This window comes from Amblyomma americanum, chromosome 10, assembly GCF_052857255.1.
Source record: "Amblyomma americanum isolate KBUSLIRL-KWMA chromosome 10, ASM5285725v1, whole genome shotgun sequence".
Taxonomy (NCBI): domain Eukaryota; kingdom Metazoa; phylum Arthropoda; class Arachnida; order Ixodida; family Ixodidae; genus Amblyomma; species Amblyomma americanum.
Genome location: NC_135506.1, coordinates 36,924,222 through 36,949,442, shown reverse-complemented (window position 1 = coordinate 36,949,442; position 25,221 = coordinate 36,924,222). Strand labels below are relative to the sequence as shown.

The 25,221-nt window shown below is 44.0% G+C and overlaps 2 protein-coding genes across 2 annotated transcripts in view; both read left to right on the top strand.

The window, feature by feature from the left end:
- The first annotated feature begins 294 nt into the window (after positions 1–294).
- LOC144108201 (lysosomal alpha-mannosidase-like) lies at positions 295–20,108 on the top strand. Its single transcript, XM_077641480.1, has 9 exons — positions 295–507; positions 3,647–3,749; positions 5,333–5,482; positions 8,700–8,896; positions 10,736–10,844; positions 12,176–12,273; positions 15,044–15,106; positions 18,285–18,467; positions 20,088–20,108. Exons 1-9 carry the CDS (start codon positions 388–390, stop codon positions 20,106–20,108), a joined length of 1,044 nt encoding a protein of 347 aa, XP_077497606.1. The 5' UTR covers positions 295–387.
- Positions 20,109–20,176: 68 nt separating this feature from the next.
- The window catches only part of LOC144106362 (lysosomal alpha-mannosidase-like), a 30,976-nt gene continuing 25,931 nt past the window's right edge, over positions 20,177–25,221 (top strand). Inside the window, exons 1-5 of the mRNA XM_077639142.1 lie at positions 20,177–20,319; positions 22,036–22,096; positions 23,463–23,502; positions 23,567–23,636; positions 24,734–24,865. Coding sequence (XP_077495268.1) covers positions 20,221–20,319; positions 22,036–22,096; positions 23,463–23,502; positions 23,567–23,636; positions 24,734–24,865 — 402 coding nt within the window. The 5' untranslated portion in view covers positions 20,177–20,220. The remainder of the gene's footprint in view (positions 20,320–22,035; positions 22,097–23,462; positions 23,503–23,566; positions 23,637–24,733; positions 24,866–25,221) is intronic.

Genomic DNA, 25,221 nt, shown 5'->3' with positions numbered 1-25,221 from the left:
AAGCCTACACAATCATATGCAACAACATCCTTTCATGCTGATCAATTTGGTGAAGCGGCGTTATATTCACCTATCGCTTCGCAATCTCAACAACATCTCGGCCAACTCAACGCAAAGTGATAGCGAATACGACATACCAATCGCTTGACTCTCCGGCTTCGTTCAAACGTACTATTCGTCATTTCACGTGAACGTGGCTATCAGGTTCCTAAGTGACTTCTACTTTGTTCGCCATCTCGTCTGTCTGTCTGCTTCACACCCCTCCCCCACCCTCTTCTCTCACCCATTCGACGGCAGACATCGTGAAAGAGCGCACTCCACTCCTCAGTGTCATATAGGCACAGGACCGCACGCCTAGCAGTCTCGTTTTTCGTCATTCTTAGTGTAATGAGGCTCTGCGCATCAGCACTGGCGCGCCTGCAGCTGTCTCAGCCGGCGTGTTTGGTCCTGCTGTACGTCCTATGGCCGATTCACCTCGTCCGAACCGCCAACGTGTGCGAGCTGAAGGTAAGCACGTGTCGGTTTATTTGTTTACTCATTTATTTATTTACTCATTCCTCAAAAATCTACAAGGGACATTACATGAGAGATAAGCAAACAAGCAGGTATTAACATGTTACTTGTTAGCCAAGCAATACTGGAAAACGAACGATACCTAAAACACTCTGGATTGCTCACACCATTACAGGTCGCAAACTTGAACGGCGCAAGGACACCAACACGGGAAATGCAAGGTAGATACAAATTCGAATTTATAGCCGTTCGAATTTATAGCACGAACCAATTAGCCCTAGATACAGTACTACTGTTTTACAGGTCGTTGCCAGAAAGAGACATTACGACAACTCTTAAAGAGAGTGGCCGAGGGTGGGGAAGTGCTCCTTTTTTAGAACACTTTTTTTCAGCGTTTCTCGTCAAAGAAAAAACCGGTCCAGTGCTCTCTTCAAACTTCTGGTGCAAAGAGTGCCAAACAGACTGAAGGTGGCAGATGAGTCTAAGCAACACAGGCGCCGACTCGCTATTCTAAATCAGCTTTCTCTGAATTAGCTCGTGCTCAAAAGGCTCTAAAACACCTTATCGACTTTGAGGTGAAGTACCCGTTGATTTCTTTAAGGGACATTCTACTATGTTTGGGCGGTGAGTGCGCGTTGCAAGGCCTGAAAAGTGAAGTTGTAATCCGGCTCAACATGCACGCAGGTTTGTCACTCAAATTTGATCGCTGAGGGGTACCCGTCTTATATTAGTGGGGATTATCCTTCGCGTTGAAAACCTTCCGAGTACCGTCCATGAACGAATAATCCTAAAATAATGACGATCGCTGTGCACACGTAATTTTCCTTACCAAACCTTCAGCATTTTGGCTGCGCTGCCGATGAAACATTGTTCCATCTTTGTCTAAGCTGCACTTATCTGCGCTTAACAGCCATGTCCATGGTATAAAAGACCCGCTCGGCGGTTTTTACACTCCCAGTCCTCTGGGATTCTGGGGAAAGCATGCAGAAGGCGCCAGATCTGAGCTCAGTACCACGAAAGGTGCAGTTGAAAAGCTTGCCGACGGATATAATTCTATTACTGAATCCGTCTGTGACGGTTTCCTTTATAATTATCGCTATTCACAAGTCAGCACGACCACATGCAGTCAATTAGCTCTTTTGTCGACGATTGAGTCCAACAGTGTATTGTAGGGATATTGCTTGCTCCTTGAAGGTGATGAACATCATGATGTGATGACCATAGAGCAATTGGCAGAATAATATAATTTAAAACAAAGCTTTTGAATACTGTGTATTTCGGAAAAAACCTTGATTGTACATACCCAGAGAAGCTTTCTTACTGCGTCTTCTCCGCTCCCGACGTCCTCAATGTAAATTATAAGTCAGCCGTGGTCCGGCTCCTTGTATTGACGCAGATATTAAATACTTGCAATCCTACAACTTTATGGGGCAGTGGTCTGGGGAAGATAGCGCATACATAGGCATGCTGGATAATGCGGGCGGGATTTACCTAACTGCTAATTCCTATCGACGCTTCTTTTGAGAGAGAGCATCAAGACGGGTGTTAAGAGTAAAACAAAAACTCGGGCAATAAGATGTACCGGGTCGCTCAATGTGAAAGGGAACACCGGAGCGTGCAGTCTCCGGCCTCCTGAACCGCTGCCGCCTAGAACTGGAGAGAATGTTCGTGATTCATGGCTTGGTTTGGTTTATAGGGTTTTACGTCCCAAAGCAACTCAGGCTATGAGGCACGCCGTAGTGGGGTTCTTAAACGTGCATTGACATCGCACAGTACACGGGCCTCTATAATTTCGCCTCCGTCGAAATTCGACCGCCGCGGCCGGGATCGAACCCGCATCTTTCGAGTCAGCAGCCGAGTGCCGTAACCACTGAGGAGCCACCGTGGCGGCTCATGGTTCATGCATATTTGTGTTTGGGCTACTTTGTTCACATTCGAATCCGAAGAGGACAGCGCAAAAAAGAAACGACACAGAACACAGCAGTAACACAGAAGACAGGAAGGGCGCTGACTGCAAATCTAGATAGGGCCACCTCCGGCCAGGTATTTCAGCTTGTCGCGTGCATAGTAGCCAACATGCACCTGCCTTGTGCCTTTCTAAGAAACTATGGTTCTGAGAGAGCATTCAGATTTGTGAGTCTTTCCTGTGAAGAATATTTCCAGGCACTAAGGTTTTGCCCCCTCTACACTCTTCACTGAACTGTCTTAGTGGCACTGCGAGAATGGGCGGCTGCAATTGCACGCGCTGCAAGAGCAACCGACCGTGCTTATTTTTCATGGTCCATTGCCGCTGATTCCCTACGGCTTTCGGTAGCAGCGCTATGGGAAGCGCGGTGGCTACGCGCTCCCGTGTTGCCTTTCTTGTTGAGTGACCCTCTACACCGAGGTAAACAAGTCTCAGCGACGGTTGCGTAGTTCAACTGAACCCATTTGTCCTGCACGGGACACTGACCAACTGTCTGATCCGCGTCTCTTTTTGAAGATATCAAAGGAAATATTTCTGGGAAATATTACTTAGGTTCGGTAGATTAACGCAAGATATTCGGGTCCTACAAATTACGGCAATGTCTATGCTGATGCACTCAATAATGAAAAGATTGAGAATAAAAAATATGATATCTATAATAATGTTAGCAATATTGTGGAGTTCATTTAACTTTCGCCCCACAGAAAGGAGCCACAGCAAAAAGTCTGCTTCCATTATCTTATAATCCAGATAAACTCTCCAGCTTCAAAACTTCCAAATTATTCAAAAAGTAGTTTCGTTAGAGCGTGACAAGAATACATAGCGTTGCTTTCGTTGTGACGCATGCCCCCGTCTTTGTGCTTCTTTCGTCATCAAGTGTCCGCGGTGGTTTCTGCCAATCCAGTATAGCTTGCAAGGCCTGAGCAGTGCGAAGTTTTAGCAGTGACAACAAAATGAAAATTGGTGCGCGCCCATGGCCGCGCTTGCCTCCTTCTGGCTCAGTGGAACGGCAGCAGAAAATAACAACGCCTGTCCTGTCAACACTGGTTTAGTAAAAATCCTGCATGCATTTTTTCCTCACACAATGTAGGCGTTTTTATTTCACGTTCTTGGATGCTGCGAGGTATAGCGTGTGTCACGAGAAGTATAGACCACTTTCCCGCGCAGGGCTGTCCCAAGCACAAGCCGGGCCACATCAATATGCATGTGCTCAGTCACAGCCATCTCGACGCCGGCTGGATTGAGCCACTGGACACTATATACGAGAACTGTGAGTCGGCCTATGCCCCATCGCTTCGGTATTTGCCTTCTCTTTTCTACGGGCACTGCAACCGCGACAGACAGCTGCTATCAATACCAGTGCTACATTCTGGCATTCTAGCGACAGTCACGGCTTTTTTTCGATCACTGACCCACACGGGCTAGCATGGGAACCGAAAGAACGTTTATTGTCGCAAACGACTAGTGCTGATATGCCTGAGAGGATGCAGAAGTGCAGATTAACGGTTGAAAAACATGCTCGGAGAGGTGGGCAGCGAGTTGTTAAACTATTCACAAGATAATTTCCAGTACTTCTTTTCTTGTATTTACTCGTCTGTTTTTTATTCATTTGTTTACACTTCGGCAATAAGGCTCTATGGAGAGAGTGAGTAAGTAAACAGTGAATATTATGTACAAACATACACTTCAAGGTATGACGTTAGAGATTTGCCAAGATGAACATTTTGCACAGATATTGCAATGCACAGAAAACAAAAGCGACGAATAAAAATTGTGGAAGCAAAATCCACAGGCGTTCGTATAAGATGTAATGTTAAATGTCTGCGTTAGCAGTGTCGGTTGTACAATTCGTACTTTGTCCTCAGTCCGATTCCGCCGCCGCAGTCGGCTGTCGAGCCTGCAACCTTAGGCTCGCCAGTGAACACACACACAAGGAATATCCAAGTCTCGACGACCGTTCCCGTCGACCACCGCCGAAAGCTGAAAAAATAATTCAAAATATATATTCCAAAGGGTTCGCTTCTGGGCCATGCTATTAAGCGTCGTCAGCATTTTATTTTTGAAGGTGACAGGAATACTTGTTTAACCCGTCAGAAAGGACTTCCACGCTTCTACAAGCGTTCCAGAACACGGCTTAAAAACAGACCCCTTGAGCAATCACTTCTGACAAAAGCTTAACATCATAGCCGATGGAATCTCACTTCAAATAGCATTTTCAGGCGACAATGAATGATTGAATTAATTTTTTCCAGATATCAGTCTGGTCATCAACGCTCCGTTTGTATCATTCTCTGTTTGTTTTCTTCAAGTTCATTATTCGTTTAAGCCGCTTTGTGAAACAGTTGTGTACATTGCAAACTTCCAGCTTTTTCTCAAATTTTTCTGAAGGTCGCAATAATTTCTTCTTTTCAGGCAGATTTACCACCGTTCATCTTGCACATAAAGCGTTTTTACATGCTAGCTAGCGAAAGCAAAAATACTCGAAAAACAGTCAGCTTGGTACGTCTTCGAACATTTTCAATTTATATTTTGTCACCAGTACTAATCTCAAATCTTTTTTCTGCATTTCTTGTATCATGTGCATCATCGAAATTCAAATGATTCTACAATATCTTCGGTTTTGATTCCATACACACTGGCGTGTTCATATTAGTCTTCAACCACTTTTTAGCTTCTAAGGAATTTTTTTAGGAGTGTAAAATATAACCCCTCGGTATTTTCCGTTGGACAACTAATGAATCCACTTTCTTGAAGGCGAAACATGGCATTTAGACCGAATAGTATTTTATTTGAATTTAAGTGATCAACTGCTCCTAAAACGTCAATGAACGAACTTACGGCCATATGGCGCAGCCGTTCGTCTAATCTACAACACTTCATTGGACGCCCTGAGCCAGAACCCAAACCGGCGATTCGTGTCTGCCGAGAACATCTACTTTTCACGTTGGTGGAGGGAACAGCCCAGTGACATCAAGAACACTGTACGAGACTTTGTCCAGTCAGGTATGTAACCTGCTTATTCTTCTGGTGAGGCGATGTTGCATCACGCACTATTCCTATGTGCAATGCGATTGTATGGTAGAAGAGTGTCGTACATTCTCGTAGCTGGCTGGTAGCCTGCGCTTGCTTTGATCCTACCACAACAGCTGCATTTCGGCTGGGAATCTCTGCAGGTGATAAACAAAAGGTGTTTGGCCAATAGCAGCTATAACCTATTGGTTTGAACATCCGCCGACCACCAACCGGTTATTCAAATAGGTTCTAGCTTTCCCCTGGTCTGTTTATAAGCTCTTCTCTTCTGAGATCTTTGGGGCGATAATTCTCTCAACCAAGCAGGTGCAGACCAAGACACGTCAACCATAGCGATCTTTTCTCAAGCTGCCCTAGCGTCTTAAACATCAGATATCTTCATTATGCCCAAGATGCAGCAGTTCAACTCAGCTTAAAATAATGCGTTAAGCTAGGCATGTGTTGCAAATGAAGACTGAGATGTCAGTGTCACATACGCTAAGTTGCTTCCGCACGCACGAGGCGGTTCAGTGAAGAAAACAAGGCAACTCTGAAGTTGTGCAGATAGGATAAAAACGACTAAATAGGTTGCAAAGTACTGTACACATACGCTAATGCTATTTGCTCTCTTCGTGGACCACAGTCCTATAGTTTCCTTTTCTTTGCTTCTTTATTGTTGATTGCTCTATTTCACTGATTTCTACTTGCGGCACACAAATTACAAACACTCTTTTAATTAACCAATAGCCAGTGGCTAGTGTGGGGTTCAAAATAATATACAACTAGTCAAAGATGCAGTTCTTGTTTGAAAATGACAAGTACAAAAATATCGGCGAAAGACCAAAGCCACTGCACAAAGATGAAATACGTCATTCTGCATGTTTTTTGTTTACACCGAACAAAATCGAACTAAAGCAACACACCACAACAGACACGTTGTGTCATGCGAACTTCTCGGTTTGGAAGCCCATATGCTACAGGTTTTGGTTCCCAAAAGTTGTGTGCAGTACAGCGCGAAATGCAATGCTTAAAAGACACACACCTGTATGTCGCCTTACTATTACCAGCTTATTGAGAACATAAAAAATGCGCGCCTTCCAGCCCCATATTGTCAAACGTCCTCTCTATCAAAAAGCGAGCCGCATTCTCCAGGCACTCTTTGATTACTCCGGAAGGTGAAATTCTATACCAGCACAAATTTCCTCACGAAACGTGTTGCTGTGGTAAAGAACACAGTTTGTTTGCCAAGCGCTGCACTTTCAGAATTAACTGCGCAATACATATTGCAAAAACTATTTATTTGACAGTACTTTTGTTCTGCGATGTGCATTGTTGGTAACTGAAATTTTTATTGGCGTCTTCTTGTTTATTCGCGAGTGATTCCTTACGTTTTTCTTTCGCTAATTTTCTTATTAATCTTCTACCTCCTACTTCAATTTTATTTTTATTGTACGTATTTCCGACCCCAGCGATATAATTTAAAAATCTACGCACACGGAGATAGTGCAACGCATTCCGTGTGTTATTGTGTGCTATTTCATTTCTTGTACACCCGCGCATACTCAATCACCCTCAGAATTTATTTTTTCTTAATTCAAGATTTGGGGCTTTGTATTGTACATGCTAAGCGTATTCCTCAACGTACTTCCAAACATTTTATCACGTTTACCATTTATGTTCACTATGTGAAAAGTACCAGTTTGTAGGAGCACCTTTAGTAAGCATTTTTGGTCCAATGTTGAAAAAATCCCCCAAGGTGGAGTATATTTAGAATAAGGGAGTAATTACTCATTACCATCCATCCAAGAGCAGCCTTATGGCTACAAATGAAAGCTGCATAGCTTTCCTTTCAAGCCGCATGAATGCGCTTGGGCGGATGCTAATGAGCAACTGCTCTATTATGAATACAAATTTTGATGCGTATACCCATGCGTGGCCTCGATAAACTAGCGTTTAACATGACCGCATTTGTGATTTGAGATAATTTAGTACTATTCTCCATGAGGCTATTCTATAAAACCCACCCTAAGATGCGATGTCGAGTTTCTTCCTTCCTATTTGTACGCATTGTCTGCGAAGCAGTGGTGCCACGGAAAGAAAAAAAAATCGCAGGGAAAAGTTCGGGATAAAAACAGTATAGATCTCTCATTGCGCACACAGCAGCGCTATTTGCATCGGACGATCATTAATGCAACGCCCAACGATTGCGTTGCTTAACCCTGTCAAGTCAAAAGCGATGGTTTTAGAGGCCGCTCTAAAGGCTTGTTGCAACCTTCTATGGCATGTTATTAGCGTGGGTAAAGTACTGCAGGCGAAAATACAGCTGTCGTTTTACGTCGAAAACTCGGAAAGAAGGCGATTCGAACAAAAGCATACCGCAACCAGATTACCCCTACCGCACATTTTACAACATATGAGTTGCAGTTGTTGTTAGCCTTTCAAATTTCAAATCCCTTCATAAAATGACCTCGTGTGCGTTTTTGTTTTTTCTTCTACCATCCGCAGTGACTCAGAGACCATTCTGTTAGTTTTTATTTATTAGTTTATTTATTTGTTTATTAATAATTAATTTCTTTATTCATACTGCAGGCAAAAACTGGCCCAAGCAGAGGGGAAATACTGATCAAGGCATGACAATGCAAAACAATAAAAACTCTAGAGAAGAATAAGGCTGTACCAGTGCTATTTAAACGAGCAATTTTTTGCATTAGCGCGACAACTAACAAAACTAAAAAGAAGAGCAGCACATATGAAATAAAAAACAAATGGACAAACTGCTGCGTGTATCAACAGCAAGTGTAAAAAAACATCACAAAATGAAGGAATTTGAAATTCTGAACACAAGCTCGCGGAATCGAATTCAAGCCGCGCGGCTGCTTTTGATGTAGAAGAAACCATAATACTATCATTCCTATGCACGCTGAAGATCGGCAGGTTGTCGAGATAAATCCGGATACTCCCGCTCATGCGTAGCGCAACCTTTTACATGCTGAACGTAAAAGCGCAAAAAACAAGGACGTAGAATAAGGCGCACAACACGAGCGCGAGTGTCTTATTCTAGGTCCTTGTTTTTTGCGCTTTTACGTTCAGCATGGTAAACCAACTCGCCCAAACTCGGCCTTTATTGCAACCATTTACATGGCGCTTGAATTGGTGCGAAAAGTATTAGCCCATGAATCAAGCAATCAATTTTGTTTTCATTTCTCGGCAGGACGTCTTCAGTTCGTCGGCGGCGGATGGGTCCAGAACGACGAAGCCGTCACTCACTACACGGCTATCATCGACCAGATGACGATGGGACTCAGGTTCCTGAACGATACTTTCGGCCCGCAGTGCGGGGTGCCCAGTGTTGCCTGGCAGGCGGATCCCTTTGGGCACACCACCACGATGGCGACGCTCTTCGCCAGGGTTGCCTTTTTTATCTGCCCCTCTTACAATCAATATAGTTCTCAATACCAAGTGCACTGAGCGATACTAGTGCAAGTTCAATATCCACGGGTGGTCGAATAATTACGGAGCCCTCCATAACGCCGCCTCTTGCCCTGTTCCTTTTTTCAGAAACTCCCTTGCTTATCTCTTCCCACAGAGTGCGTTTGAGGTGTCCTGCCCCAATGAAAAAGTTAATGTGTCTTTCCTTTTCTCAAAATAAATTTTAAAAAATAAAAGATATTTAAGAGGAACAAGAAGGTGGCAAAAAAAGGCTCATGGGAGTGGAAGAGAGTAAGTGCATGCACCGTACTCAAGGTACATAATCTGTGGGTTCGTGCAGTATTTCGCCTGAACGAAGCGCATTGTTTAGCAGACAGATTAAGCGGGAGCGAATAGTACTGGCGAGAAAGCGAGAAATAGCAAAGGCTGTGAGGTTAACCAGAAAGGTGTTCTGGTTGGCTACCCTGCATATGCAAACACGGAACAGGGATTGTAAAAGGTAAAGAAGGAAGGGGCCAGCAGCACAATCGCAGTCTCGACCACAAGCATGACGCTCTAGGTAACTAAACTGAGTTGTGCTGAAAATTGTCACTATGCTATCAACATGAAGGAAGTGCCATCTGTGCGTGTGATAAGCAAGCACACCCGCGTTTTGCTATTCCCTGCCCTTTCAAGCTGTGTCGCTGAGGGACCGACATCACTTCTTCGCATTGATGGGGGAGGAAATATAAAAGGGTTCTTCGTTCTTGCCTGACATCAACATTATGCTTCTTAACTGCTTCATGGTCACCGTAAAGTCTGTAGTAAAGTGTACTAAAGGATATTCCACGCTTTATAACTATATATCACATCATTTTCCAGGCTACACCTTACCATTACCTGCGCCTTCTAGCATACCGCGCCCTCCAGTCTTTGCATAAAAGTCCGTTTAGTGCTAGTTTCGCGACCACTGTCTTGAATTGTGCGCGTTTCTCTAATTTGACGGGAAAGCATCAGTTATGTTACGCAGTTGGCTTTTAGAGCAAGAGCTCTACTTCTCGGGGTACAACTTCCGGTTTGGATGTCGATGAGACAATGACCTTCAATGCCTTACAAGGTGAAACCGAACTTAACGGCGCAGTGGTAGGGCCCAAGCTGTGGCAGTACCACCTCGTTATCATATGACTATGACCGTTGGGTACCTAGATATGACCTTTGGCATTGACACTCGACCACGACATTTGATTTGAGGCAGTGGGCACTACATCTACAATGACCTTCAATGCCTCACAAGGTCAAATTAAACTTAACTGCGTTGTGGTATGGCCCAGGTTATGGTAGCATGACCACATGATCATATGACTCTGACCATTGGGTACCTGGCCATGACCTTTGACATTTACCTTTGACCTTGACATTTGATTTACGGCAGTGAAGACCCTGCTTAAGAGCTTCCACTCGTATAACTAGGTTTTTACTACGTTTAATCGCAGGCTTAGTGTTGCACAGGTGTATTACACGTACTGCACAATTTCATGTGTTTCTATTTTTGTATGTGATATCGCATATGTGTTTTCTTCACGCTCGTCTCATCATTTATCTTCTCCCTAGAAGGAGGAGGAAAAAGAAAGGTGGAGAATAATATATAGGGAAAGGAGAATATTTGAGCGGAGCACCAGACTACGTCTATGACTTGCCTATAGCCCACGCAGTCTTAAATTTTTGCGTTCCTATCTCCTAGTCGCGTCTGAAACACACGGTATCAGTGGTTTCAAACCTGTCATTAGCCATCGGTAAAACATTGACTGATACATCGCTTCCCTCTCTGTGCTTTTCCAGATGGGATTCAGCAGCTTATTTCTTGGCCGGATATCAATCGACATGAAAGAGAAGTGGAGGAAATCGCATAGCATGGAGTTCGTGTGGGACGCCGACAGCCGAAAATACGGCAAGTCTGCTCGAAAAAGCGCCTGCGCGTAACGAACTTGATCAGCTCTCTCTATCCCTGCTTCTGAACTTGAGCTAGTCGACGACTACATGTGGCTTAGCAGAAAAAAATTGGAGCTCAAGGCGATAGGTTCCGGACCAGTGTGGTTGACCCGGCATTGCTAGAGCAGGTGGTTTCTGCAGGTTAGCGCCTCACTCTTGTAGGTGCTTCCGTAGAGCAATAGACAGTTCCCATCGAACAAGACGCTAAGGACTAAACATCAGTTATTAAATATCATCTCCAATAGCCTGGTGGCGTATTCTGTGCAACTTGTAAGGCAGCTCTGAATTACAACTTCGGAAGAAACCAGGGACCACAGGGTTGGCTCAAAAGCGACCTGCTTGCAATTCTTGACTAGCCTGACAAGAATTGACTTGACTGTGACAGATGGGGCAACAGTCTACGCACTTAAAAATTTGGAGCCATGCGTGCGGCGTATTTTTAAATATTCTTTCTCGGTGGGGCTTCCGAACTGCAACATCTATAAATATCTCTGCCATGGTGTGCTTTGCAGTTGGCATACCTCGCGCATTGAACTTTTCATTCATGAAAACAGCCAGCAGAAAATTTGATGCGCTCTTTAATCCGGCTTTTATCGCTTCTGTGTCGTCATCGGGTGCCGCAGCAGGTGCCTCACGCAATCCGAGGGTCTGGAGGCCTGTCCCTTCGTAAACACTAATCGCTGCCGCAATACCGTCTTATGGATTATTACGGTGGGTCTCCAGCGAGTTCTTGTCGTTCTGTCGTAATCCACAATCCAACACGCCCCTGTTAGTTAGTCAGCGTGATCCAGACACGTTGCTTGTCCAATAAGAATGCTGGCAGCGAGGATGTGCCATGTGTTTTATGCACGCCTAGACCATGAGGACCTTCTGGTCTGGTGAGCGCGTCATCCCTGCTTTGGTCTGTTCTTGATATTATGGTAGAGGAGTGGTGATGTCACTGAGTTTTCTTATCCAGTAGGCGATCTCCTATTTACATGATGGAACCGTAAATCCAGAAAAGCTTTCGCTGTGTAGCCATTCCGAATCCCGGCAGCGGCAGCCGTATTGCGGTGAAGGGGAAATACAAAAACGCCTTTGTGTTGTACCCTTTCAGCAGATTTTTGAAGAACAGCAGGTGGCCTATATTAATCCAGAGCAATCCTCTATGGCACTCCTGATTACTTTGGGACATTAAACACTAGAACTTAAAAATCCATCATTCCAGAAGAGTTTTGGTGATTCTAACCAACGACACCGAAGACCACAGTTGCCGGATGAAACACGTGTGACGCGTACTTGTTGATGCAGGTGGAGAGAGCAAGGGCATCTTCGCCTGGGTGCCGGAAAATTCGTACGTGAATCCTGAGGCCATAAGCTTCGATCCTGAAATCTGCCCGGATCCGCACGTAAGCTGACAAACCACCCGACTATGCAAAAATAGCGACATTTGAGCAATAGATAACTGAATCAGTGTGCGAACTGGCAATAATAACCTTGCGATTTGGGGATCAAAAATATCGTTTTCCTCTAAAGGAAGTACCTGAAGTTGCCTTGGAAGACCCGAATAGCGAGAGTAAAAATTAAATGGCCTTCATATTTTGCTCGCATCCTACAATCGCACAGGATGCGCAGTTGTTCGGCTGAGTGAGGTTTTATGACCTAAGGACGCTGGGGCATCGAATAGCCTAAATTTCAGCACGGAACAGAGGAAAATGGTTAGAAAGACTCACATCAACGAGTTAGAGGTAAGAGGGAGGGTAGAGGAAATGAAGGTTCCACGGGGAACAGATATTCCGCTTTAACAGCAGATAATGCCGTTAGTATTAAAAGAGATTAACGATAATCTTACAAATATAACACCAGAGTGCGCCATAAAATTGGGCTTTAAGGCAGCTACAAAGCCTAATAGCAAGCTCTGTCATAAAATGAAAGACAAGACTTAATTAAGAAACGCCTATGTATTAAGAGAGAAGGTTTATTGACGGGAAAGACACAGAGGTGTGCCGGAAAAATGAATATCTTGCCTGATACTGCGCACTGGGGAGGGGAGAGGAGAAGAAAGAGGGTCACTATTGGGGGTGATGAGGATGGGAGAAGGAAGCCCATCATATAACTCCATATATAGGATACCGCTGGGATAACTGTCAAAGCTATCAATAAGCGTAATGTAAACTCCATAAGGAAGTATAATATGGACCGGATCGAACAGGCTCTAAATACGGTAGCCAGCCTAAAGAAGATGTTAACGATGCAATTAATGATTTTAAAAAATATTAGGCACGCCCTGAGGGAAAACAAGAACAATATATTTAGCAATACGGATAAAATAGTTAAAGTAGAAAAAATTTGCACACAGATCTTTACAGCAGCTGAAATCACCCCGATGCTGATGAGAAAGCCAGTGGTGGCAATGACCTGGAAATCTCTCAGGTAACGAACTAGGAAGAACTGAAAGAGCTGATGATCCGGTAATTGCAGAATATGTGAAGGACAATAGGGACATTCGACTTGACAAAACTTGCCTCACTGTACATGCAGTGTCTCACGACTCTGAGCATACCAGAATCTTGGAAAAACGCTAAAACCTTAATCCACAGGAAAGGGGGCCTCAAGAGCTTGAATAGCGACAGGCTGATCAGCTTGCTGTCCGTAGTTTCAAAGATGTTTGCTGGCATAATCACAAAAACCATTACAGCAACCTTAGATTCTTGCCCACCAAAGGACCAGGCTCGCTTTAATGATGGCAACTCCACAACATACAGCATTCACAGCATGATTCTGAGAATAGAAAAACCCGCATTATATAACCTACCGTAATTTATAGCCCTCATAAATTACGAGAAAGAATTTTACCCAGTCGAAACCTCAGCAGTCATCCACACATTTCGTATTGAAGGTGTAGAAGAGGTATTGTAAATGTACCTAATAATTATCCATAGCGGCTTAACTAATCAGGAAGGCTGTCAGGCAAGCGGACACGGTATCTTTACTGTAATTACCCGGGTGTATACCAGAGGTATTCAATGATCTGGTCTGGGAATAATTAGGAAAAAATAACAATGTTTACAACAAGCGATTCAGAGTGACAGCACAAGCTTTTTTTTTTTGGGAGGGGAGGGGAAGACAGTTTTTATTAAATTTAAATGCATAATTGACTGGACTTAGGCACACACATGACGCCTGGTTCAATTTCGTCTTCGCTTAGCGGCCACGCAAAAGACGATTTTCCTCGGGCCAGAAACTCCGGCTTAGTGCTGCCTAGAAGACGATGGCAGTGCCGCATGATAGAGCGCTCGCGCTAGGAAGCACTGCGTAGAAGCCGTCGATGAGGAGCACTCGCGCTATGCACATACGCACGAGACAATTTTGCTAGGCTCTGAACGTCGGGATTAGAGCTTTCGCTCTAAATCTTTTTTCCCCCGACTAAGTGAAGTGGGCTTTTAAGAAACCCTGCTTCTGCGATTGCATGTCTCTTTCGCGGTATGAACCTTTCAGTAGTCCCTGAGTTTTCTTGTACTTTTTTGCACGCGACGACTGCCCATTGTCAGGCGCACAGCTGAGGGAATGACGGCAGCTGACTACTCTTAAGCTTCCTCTCGATTTTCGACTTTGGCTCTGGCACGACAGTGTTAAGGCTCCCATTCTGCTTAAAGTGCGTCGTCCTCGACGTCGGCCTTCTGAGCGGAAAATCTCCTGAGAAGTAACCTAGGTATAATACCTAGGTCACGTGACATTGTGGCGTCATTACAACCTGCCCACCATGACAGGGGGCAGTTACATTAAGGATTGAACGCGATGGGTTTCTCGGGAAAAACACATTGGAACGCTTAAGCTCCGCTGGTGGTAGCACCTGCCATCGCAGGACAATGGCACATCGCCTAACCTTAATGCAAAGTATAAAATTAACAGTTCCGCATATATTCGTATTAACGCATTAATTTTATCGCGTGTTACCCTTAGGCAGATCTTAAGAGTCGCCTGCAATTTTTTTTCAAACTGAAACAAATTCTTCGTAGCGGTCCTGAAGCTGTGTTTTGAAGCGAACGACGAAAACAAGCTTAACGCGCCTCAATATAAATGTCACTGGTAACGTCACTAGCAATGCTTTAGTGTTTAATGAGCTAGTGCTTGGGACGCTGTCGTGGTGATGCTACGCTGCACTTATTTCTCACGCAGAAACCGTATCCGGTAACGGAGGAGGAAGCCCCATCTCTGCTTCTTGCCTACGCACAACATCAGGTAACAAATTTGTGGTGGCAGCTTTAATCTTCACATACCTTTGTGTAGAAATAAATTCCATTACCACTAAGCTGTGTTTTGATGCATTTATTCTAAGCCTCTAAACGCTAAACTTTTAACAGGAGCAAGAATTAGCTTTCATACTTCAACTAACTCAAAGAATACTGCAGTGAGCAAACTAGCGAGCTGGTTTCCACAAAATTTATTCTAAGATACGGTTATTCAAACTTAATGCGCGTGGAATATACCGCGAGGTACTTGTATTGTATATTAAACATAATTTGTATTAATGATTGCACTACAGGTATGCAGGAAATAGGTGCCCGGTATTTCGTGCTCGGTATTCGAAAGACATTATTAAAATTTGTGAAGTATACTATACCTGAAGAATAGTTCGAGCACGTTCCAAATGCGCTAAAAATATATCTGCAGTTTTAATTTAATCTTGAAGATGTATTATAAATGTACTTTCGCAAATAATAAATAATTCGTCCGAAGTATACCTCAATTTTAAAAAATGGGCAGTCCTCGTAAACATTTGAAGCACACTTCAAGCTGCCGTAGAACAATCTAGTGCTTGCAATCCCTCTTCGTGGAATTAAATTTGCATGTTGGCAATATGAAAGTATACACTCGTAAATATGGAATTAATTTGTCCAAAGTATATTTCAGTGCTAGCAAATGGGGAGTTTTCGTAAACATTTGCAGTGCACTTTAAGTTGCCGAGGAACAATCTATAGCTTGAAATCACGTTTCGGGGAACAGTCAAAACTCTTCTCTTTCTGTCGTCCTTTCGTTTATCGTAACTTCTAGTAGGGAGACAACCATTTGCTTTACTACATTACGAATGGAGAGCATGAAAGCATTAGGCTGCCAAGTCCTTCTTGGGCACCTCCGTACGCAGACATGCCTGCGAAAATTACCCCGACTAGCAAAGCCGACTCGTTTTCATAGACGCCCTTGTGCTATGTTGCTGGACAGTTCGACCCCTGACCAATGCCTGACGGTAGTTCTGACTAGCGATTAGGTATTACATAGCCCCCAGAATCGAACGCGAGCAGTCCCTCTCTCCTCCGTCGCTTTGGGGGCCCACGGTCTTTGCGCCAGGAACTCTTTACCAGGCAAGATAATGTGTAATGTATCGTCGAAAAGATTATATACATATAAGTTATATAATAGGTTTACAGAAACATCTTATCATTCTTAAAAATGATTCAAAAATACAACTTTTGCCCACTTGGTATATTTATTATAGGTCTAGAAATACACCTAATGTATAAATTTAATACATTAAAAATACATTAAGCTTCAATAAAAAAGGCTACTGGTCAGGTTTAACGCACGAGAGTGATCAAAGTTGTCAACGGAAGAACAAATCACTGACCCGCTGACAAAACAGTTTGGAAGATGGCCCCTTTAAAGCGATAAACATGAGGAGCCCCATCCCTGATGAAACGCGAAGTTATCATCAAGAACTCAATTCCGGTGATTTGTTCTGCCGTTGACAACTTTGATCAGTTTTGTGCGTTAAGCTGCCCAGTAGCCTTTTTTAAGCCTAGCTGAATGCATTTTCGATGTATTAAATTTATACTTTAGTTGTATTTCTAGATCTATATTAAATAAACCGAGTGGGCAAAAGTTGTATTTTTGATACATTTGCAAGAATGATAAGATATTCCTCCAATCTTACTTAAACACCATTCGTTTTGGTATAAAGTATAGGCACGAAATAATGCGAAATTAATATGAACTTAATACAACTTATTTGAAATGAATTTTTAGCATATGCTTTATTAGCAACGAATAGAAAAGCGAAAAACGTGTTCGAGGCAATGACATATCCGTTAATCTCTGTGCAGCTTCCTTGCATAATTTTTTGAAAAGTCACCTTTTAAATGCCCAATGTCTAGAAGACGCTACTACAGTTTGACACCGATATGAGCAGAAAGTTCAGAAAGAGCATTGAAACTTGATGTTATGCATACGTTTGAGGTGAGGTATGGCGTGGAGACGCCATAACGACTGGCTTTCCAAATTCTTACCTTCAAAACGGGAGTTTGGTGAAGTTTGGATAGCTCATCAGAACTTACCATCTTAAGTTCGAAGTTTGAAGTTGAAAATTGGAAGTACACAGGTCTAGCCAGATAGTTGGTTCCTTTCGAGGAAAGTTATAAACTGTGTTTTAGAAAAAAAGCTTCAAAAGCGGTGCTGTATTTGTTTCTTTCCCTCTTGATGGTCTTTCACGGCTTTCGAGTGTCGAGGTAAACGAGAAATCTTCTTTTGTATTCAACTAAAATATGACCCTACCTGCATAACGTCGCTATAAGCTGGTATTGAGTTCATTTTTCGTTCAAATTTTGTTTAGCTTTAGCGGCGTCTGCCGGTCAAGAAAGAACCTGTGCGATAGCCTCATTGCCTAAGTGAAGTTACCATTAAATGCCGCAAGCGTCGAACGACTCGTGCAGAAAAGCTCGTTTAAGAGTGATGTGCAGAAATTGTACACCGTAAGCTATTACAACCAGGAACCAAAACGGCGGCCTCGCCATTACCCATAGGGGTGGTGCTATAAGCTCCGAGTACTTGTATTATTTAGTGGTCTTATTAAAAATAATAAGGAAAAAGGAAGGAAAAGATTTCTGCGAGCCCCGACATCTGCCATCGATATCGAAGCACCTGATCTGGCGCAGCGCAAATAAAGGATAGCAGGCAGAATGGAGAAATCATATGAAGGAGGTGAGGGTACATGATGAAAGGATAGAGGGAGAGGTAATATACACAAACTATTTAGACAATAAGAAATGTGTACAGGTTGCGTGCGTGATTAGTTCACGATGAAGCATTAAAAACACACCCGCACAGCACTATGTTCCTTAGAGCTGCAGTGGGGCGTCCAGCTGTTCTAAGCTACGAAGCATACCCTTGTTTCATGATAAACTTGGAGAGAACAGCAGACTTTTAATAAATCCTTGAAGGTTGAAACAGCACTTTGCTTTATTAATGAAAGCAGGTCCACTCTGCAGTGTTAGGGGGTCATCTACTTGAGAACAGAATTGTCATGAGGATACCAGATCTAATACGGCCTGCAATCAGAACTGGAACACTAAGCTGGTGTAGCCTCTAAGAGAGGAGCGTACTATTGTCACATGCTTGCCGTCAGCTGCGACGCTTGCCATCGCAGACGGGGGCCTACACCAACGATACCGTGGCATTCATGTCCGGCTGCGATCTGTGCTATGTCAACGCCCACTGCCGGTTCCAGAAGCAGGAAGCGTTCATGGCAGAAGCAAACCGGTTGTCTCAAAAGGGCATTAGATATCCTCCTGTGCACGTCGTGCAATCAACGCCCGCCTGCTACATCGAGGTGAGTTATCTTTTCATTCACACATAATGACACCAGGGAGGCAAACTCTGAGGCCTCTCGTAGCCGCATCTGATATTAAGGCGAACATTGTATTAAGTTGCAACTTAAATCATTACATTGAGTTGAATCATTGCATTGGATTAAGTTGCAGTAGGATGTAATAAGTTAGATTACGGTGGATTTTAATAGATTAAGGTTGAATTTGGGCTTATTGCGGTAGGATAAATGTGGATTACGCATGATTAAGTTTGAGTAAAGGTTGATTATGTTAGATTAAGTTGCAGTATGGTGTATTAAGTTAGAAAATGATAGATTCTGGTGGATTTCTGCTAAATTAATGGTAGGTTATGGTGAAGCCCGGGGGGTTGTGAGCGGATTACATGAGATTTAGTTAGATTATGGGATTCAGGTGCATTAAAAGTGCATTAAAGCAGATTTGTCGGTGGAATAGAAAGAAGTCTGCACTTCAGTAGTGCTAAGTGCCCTCTAATTTTTGGACCCTACCGAGTCGTTCGAGTTGCAAACGTATACCGAAATTCAACAGCTTCAACACTTAAAGGCTTGCGTATGGCACTCTTCGAAACGAAATGACAATATCATCACGTCGTCATGATCAGCGATGTTCTCGGCCACATAACCCGCAGGTCACTAGTATGACCCACTTTTCACAACTTTTCACAGTAATTGGTCAGGAGACTCATTCCTTTCTATAAGCAATATGTCATATTAGATTCCTTGCTCATGACTATGACAGCGTTACACATATCCGTGACCCTCATGGCTTCCTCGGACGGCACCACGCCCTTTTCAGCTGACGCTCAAATTCTTGTCGCGTTACGCGAACGCGAATTTCTGTTTTTTTCTTCGTAAAATGAATCATAAATATAGCTCATCCATAGTAGTATCTATGAGTTAGTATCGTGTGCATGGAATGTAAACTGATCTTAGAGTAATTTAAAAAATATGCATCAGTATGCTGAGTAGGCGTCAGAAATTGTGCGAATGAAAAAGCGGTGTCATGGTGCTTCTTTCTATCAAAGAAATGGTGTGTATGAGTATGTCGTGGTGTAGTATGTCGTGCAGTGTGACCAACATAGTGGTCTGTGATTGGTGATCGATAATCTATAATTGTGATTCGTAATCGCTAATGCTACCGGGTAATGGTGATTTTAATAGATGTCTGTGATTGACAACGTCATTGTAAATGGGCAATCGGTGATAAAAGTGAAAAAAGAGGAATAAAAAGAAGAAAAAGAAGAAAACGCAATCGTGTCTGCCCATCAGGCGAATCTTAAGCGTCCTACTGATTTTCTGACATACCAGAAATGCTACCCAAGTACAGCAGTCCACATGATCACTGTTGTAATTCCGTGCGTTTTCTTCATGGCGGATGTCGAACTAATTTTGGACTGTATTAGACGCATACGGAACTCACAAAATCTGCCTGGACTAAACGAACAACCCATACAGAAACGCTAGGACAAGATACAAACTTTATATGACGTAGTGCATAGCGCACGGAAAATGTACATAAGGCATGCTAATTAATAAAAAAACTGCATGTAAGGCGTGAATATTTCCGTATGTTTTTCTCATCATGTGGATTACGTGACGCTGCAGTTCCGCATGCGCTGCTCATGACAAAAATCACCTAGCTGATCGAGTTAACGCCTCATTGCGTGCGCTGACAAACCTCTTCTCCAAGGCACTGCATTCCAAGTCCCAGCTCTGGCCTCGATTCACTGGAGACCTGATGCCGTACACAGACGGCCCTGGTCGAACCTGGACGGGTTTTTACACCACGAAGCCTAACTTGAAGATGATGGTGCGCTATGCCAACGGGTTCCTTCAGGTATGTAAAGATAAAGAAACCCTTTGATCATCATCATCATGAGCCTGACAACGCCAACTGCAGGGCAAAGGCCTCTCCCATGTCTCTCCAATTAACCGTGTCCTTTGCCAGCTGCGCCCACCGTATCCCAGCAAATTTTGTAACCTCATCCGCCCACCTAACTTTCTGCCGCTTCAACTACGCTTGCCTTCTCTTGCAATTCACTCCGTTAACCTCAAGGACCAGCGCTTATCTTGCTTTCGGATCACATGCCCTGCCCAAGCCCATTTTTTGTTCTTGATTTCGACTAGGATGTCATTAACCCCAGTTTGTTCCCTCACACACTGCGCCCGCTTCCGGTCTCTTAACGTTACACCTTCATTCTTCTTTCCCTAGTTCGCTGAGTAGTCGTTAACTTAAGCTGAAACCTTTTCGTTAGCCTCTTCGTTTTTACCCTAAAGGTGAGTGCCGGTAAGGTACAAATGTTACATAGTTTTCTAGGGATATATGGTGCGCTGCGCCAGCGGGTGCCACACAAATGTGTACTTTTCTCTTAAAGAATCTTAATGTTCAAACCCTTTGCAGTTCTCTTCAATTCGCAGCACTTTTATAGAGACCCTACATCCCATATAAATGTAAGAGAAGAAAAAATACCTCTATATAGTGAAGGCAGGCTGCACTGGAGGAAGCAACAGTTAACTTTGTGGTAATGAAAATCAGATGGGATGTACAAGTAAAATGACAGTCTTTGGGAAGTTGTCTCACCCTCTCTCTGTTGTGAGCCAAAAAAATGGCTTCAAAGTACATACTTCGTTGCCTGCCCCAAAAGATCCAAGAGGAACAGATTTCTGTCCGGAAAATTAAACCGGTACCATCAGTAGACTAGCACGAACGCTGAGCTTATCGCAGCACCTTTAACGTTTTCATATGGAGGTAGCAGTATCAATTGCAGAAAAATTTAATTAATGACGCCCACCATTCGGGAGTCAGTAAATACGACATGACTCACTGTAGAAGTTATGTTAACCCCGCCACGAGAACTAATGAAAGATGACGATGCCCCGGAAAGTGCAATAGAGTACGCGAAAAAGCGACCATTCCGCACACATGCACTTATGTGTTGTGCCGTACCTTTTAGCAATTTTTATTCCTTAATCAGAACGCATAGAGGGAAAGTAGTAGTGTTAGAAATGTATTTCTTAATGCGGTGTCATAAAAAACCTCATCGGCAAAAATTTGTGTCGTTGGTCATGAAATTCGCCCATTGTCTAGAGGAACGTGACGTCATCAGACCGAAAGTGACGTCAATCCCGGTCATGACGTCAACAGTTTCTAACGCTATCGCGCTGCCAACACAGACGGCATTTTTGTTACTTCTGTGAATTTTCTCCTTCTTTACTAGTTTGATGTCCATCGTCCCTCATTACACTTGAGCTTTCTCCACCCAGTTTTGTTATACGGTACATAAAGCAAAGCCTATATCAATCCTAGCAATATTCTTCTCTTCCTTGGCTTTCTCTTTAGACCGTCTTTCTGTCACTTTTGTGCTTAGATTTCGGAAGCTTGCTTCTTGCTTAGCGTGTTTTAAGCTTTCCAGCTCGGTGTCTGTTTCTCATCTTTGACCGACATAAGTTCATGCTACTTCTCTCTCCCACGGTGTAACCAAGTCATGAAATGTTTAGCTTCCTGATACTGACTGAATTTTGTTTAAAACTTACATTGTCCCCTGCTCAACAGGCCAGCAAGCAGCTGTCCGTTCTTGGAAAAGAAACAACAAGCAGCCAAGTAAGACAACTGAGTAAGTAGCTTCCAAGCACGGTGTCCACAATGACAAATCAATGACTCCATGTCTTTTTTTATTAAAATAGGCTCTACAAAAACCTACTCATTCTGTAGTCAAAGTTATTGAGTGAAAAGTGATCAGCTTAGTTTCTTTACCTTATTGACATGGTGGTTCTTGTGCGACACGTGAAACCCGCTTCACATGCGGAACGCTACGTGAAAGAGCGCGGAGATACACTCCCAACAATTGCGGGTCGGGATTGGTGTCATTATTATGTGTTTCTACTACTGTTCTTACGGTAGATCACACAGAAACCGATACAGTCTAGTAAGGTTCAAGGTTATCTTCGAGTACGACTTCTTCGTCTTCCCGTTTATCAACACACACCAGGAATAAATAACACTGATAACATGCCCTCCTGCCTACGCATCCGTGTGTGCAGTGTACTTGATATGTGGCGGCCGTGTGCACATTGTAGGTGTATGAGAACACGGCTGCTATTTATTGCTGTTCACGCCTACTTGAGCCAAATTGTTATTCAGGTGATCTATGTAATGCAAACGCAAAATTTGGCCTGCAAACGCAACATTGGATCCTCGAAAGTCTGCTTCGCAAGCACTTGCATGCATTTTTCCATTGTCTATAAATTCTGCAGTTAACCGTTTCCTAACAAGAACGATGGAAGCAAGAGAGGTGGTCCGGATACAACACGTGCTGCTGCTAGTTAGTGCGCCCTTACACACGACGCACCCGCGAGCAGCACCGGTAGGGGGGTCGGTTGTTCCACTCGTTTTGTTGAGGCTTCTGTGCGAGCCTGTCGCAGGTGCTTGATTTCAGGGCATACTTTTCGCTCGCCTGCTTGAAGCAACTCTGTCCGTATAGATGGATGTCTTCTTATACACCGGCTCACACTCCACGCTATAGTTTAAATGAGGACACTGACTGACCGCATTATTCCCATTATAGCAACCATTTCAGCGTGCATCGTCGCATTGGGCAATAACTTTAAGGTTTTTGAGGAACAGGGTTAATGCAAAAGCATATACTGAAAGGTAGAATCAAGTTACTCCCCTTGATGCGCTCCAGGATGATGCGCTGCCCCAGGGTGTAATTCGTGTTTCGTTTTCTCTCTTTTTCTTCTTTACAAAAAGTCTTCTTTCAGTGGCATCATCTTCGTCTTTAGATTGCTGTAGTCTGTGGATACAAGTGCAGTTCAATTGCTCCGTAGCGCCTTTTTTAAGCATAATTTCCACAAAATGCCTTCCTCCAAAACGGCCTCTACCGCAGCCCTTTTATAGGCATTCGCCTTGAAGGGTCTTTATTTCACCCGTCATGCGTTCGCGACGGCCGGAGTAGCGACACCGTGGATCTCATTTTGCAGGTGAGGCCGTTGCTACATTACTGCACCACGATGGGATCACGTGAGTCACAGCTGACTTGGACCGCAGCTTAAGAGTTTTCACGTGAACGAAAGTGCCTTTCCAGGGGAACGTCTACCACCTGGGTCGCCAGAGACTACGCCAACATACTGTACCAGGGCATAGCCAAGTGCGAGGCAAGGCGCTAATTCTGTTTCTCGATCGAGCAAAGGCGTGTTAGAGGGAATCACAATGTTAGCAGTACTTCTGATAGATTTGAAAGCTCTTTTTTTTATAATGGGAGCTTCCGAAGCAATAGAACGATCTTGCGGGCTAGTTGGTTCATTGCAGAAAAAAAGTTAGTATTGCGCGATTGAGACACAACAGGAAAACAGGAACAAAAACGACAACACTGCGCCTTTGTTGTCGTTTTTGTTCCTGTTCTCGTGTTTTCTCTCACTCGCGCAGTACTAATTAATCTTTTATCCGAAGCAGAAAGAATCAGCCCTTAATGAAGCGACTGGGACAGGAGATTTGATTTCAGACAGTCGGCACGACATCAACAATGGCCTTCAAGCCTCACAGGGTTAAGCTGAACTTAACTGCATGGTGGTACGGCCCAAGCAATGGTAGTATGCCTACGTGATCATATGACTAGGACCATTGGGTACCTGACCATGATGCTTCACCCTTGACTTTTACTTGTCCTTAACGCTTAATTTGAGGCAGTGGGCACCACATCGGCAATGACATTTATGTTTCACGGGGCCAAACCGTACTTAATTGCGTGGTGATATGGCCCAAGCTATGGTAATATGGCCACGTGATCAATGACTATGACCATTGGGTACCTGACCATGATTTTGACCTTGACCTCGTCATCGGGCTGTTGATGCGTAGAACTCCATAAAGTGGTGCCATCTGCAATTGACAGTTTTGTGCTCATATGGCAGTGCCACTCTGAAATGTATGGCACAAGGAACGCCAAACTGCTGTTGCCAGTCGTAGACAGTGCATGGCACAACTCTCGTGTTCAGAAAAGTAGCTCGGGAACCCACACCGTGGGCATGATAACCATTCACGTTACCAAGCTAGGCTGTACGAACTCTCACGTTTCCCTAGTGAAGACCTTATTTCGGTCTACAATTCAATTGATTGATTGATTGATTTGTAATCCTGGTAGTTCCGCACTGATCCTTCTGTAACGTGGCCTGAGCGGTGGCAATGGTCCTCTGAAAACAAGCACGTTAGTCATACCGTGTCTGGCATACGTGAATGTGCACGTATAATGCAGGCCGTTATCAGCGCCAGCTTGGTATCGCTGCTAGACCCGGATGCTCCCAGGGGGGATGAAGCTGCGAAGCTGATGCGCTTCTGCCACCTTCTCAACCAGAGTGACTGCCTGCACACCTCGGCGGAAAACCAGGTATTCTGCCGCTTGGCTGCTGCTCCACCACCCCTCCCCCTTCCTCCCCCGCGCAACCTAACACAGTTTCGATTTTTCCAGCAAACATCTGAGTTTCCTACATTCTCATTATTGATTCACGTCAATAGACGACTTCTGATTATCAACCCTTCAAATATCAGCATACTAGTCCAGCAATAATGCGAATATTTCTAACGCTGTGAGCTTCGCCGCAGTATGACGTCAAGATGAACCGTTCGTGCTAGAGCAACGAAAACTGTCCGCCAGTTAGGATCCCAACGGTGATTGGTTCGCCCGCAGCAATCAGGAAATGTCCGGCGCGAGGAGTCTTTCGACCTGCCTGCATGCATTTAATC

Excerpts from the sequence above, each read along its gene's own strand:
- LOC144108201 (XM_077641480.1), top strand. The coding sequence starts at position 388 with ATGAGGCTCTGCGCATCAGCACTGGCGCGCCTGCAGCTGTCTCAGCCG. Across the intron at positions 3,750-5,332 it reads GGACACTATATACGAGAACT|CCGTTCGTCTAATCTACAAC; the intron begins GTGAGTCGGCCT and ends CATATGGCGCAG. Across the intron at positions 5,483-8,699 it reads ACGAGACTTTGTCCAGTCAG|GACGTCTTCAGTTCGTCGGC; the intron begins GTATGTAACCTG and ends ATTTCTCGGCAG.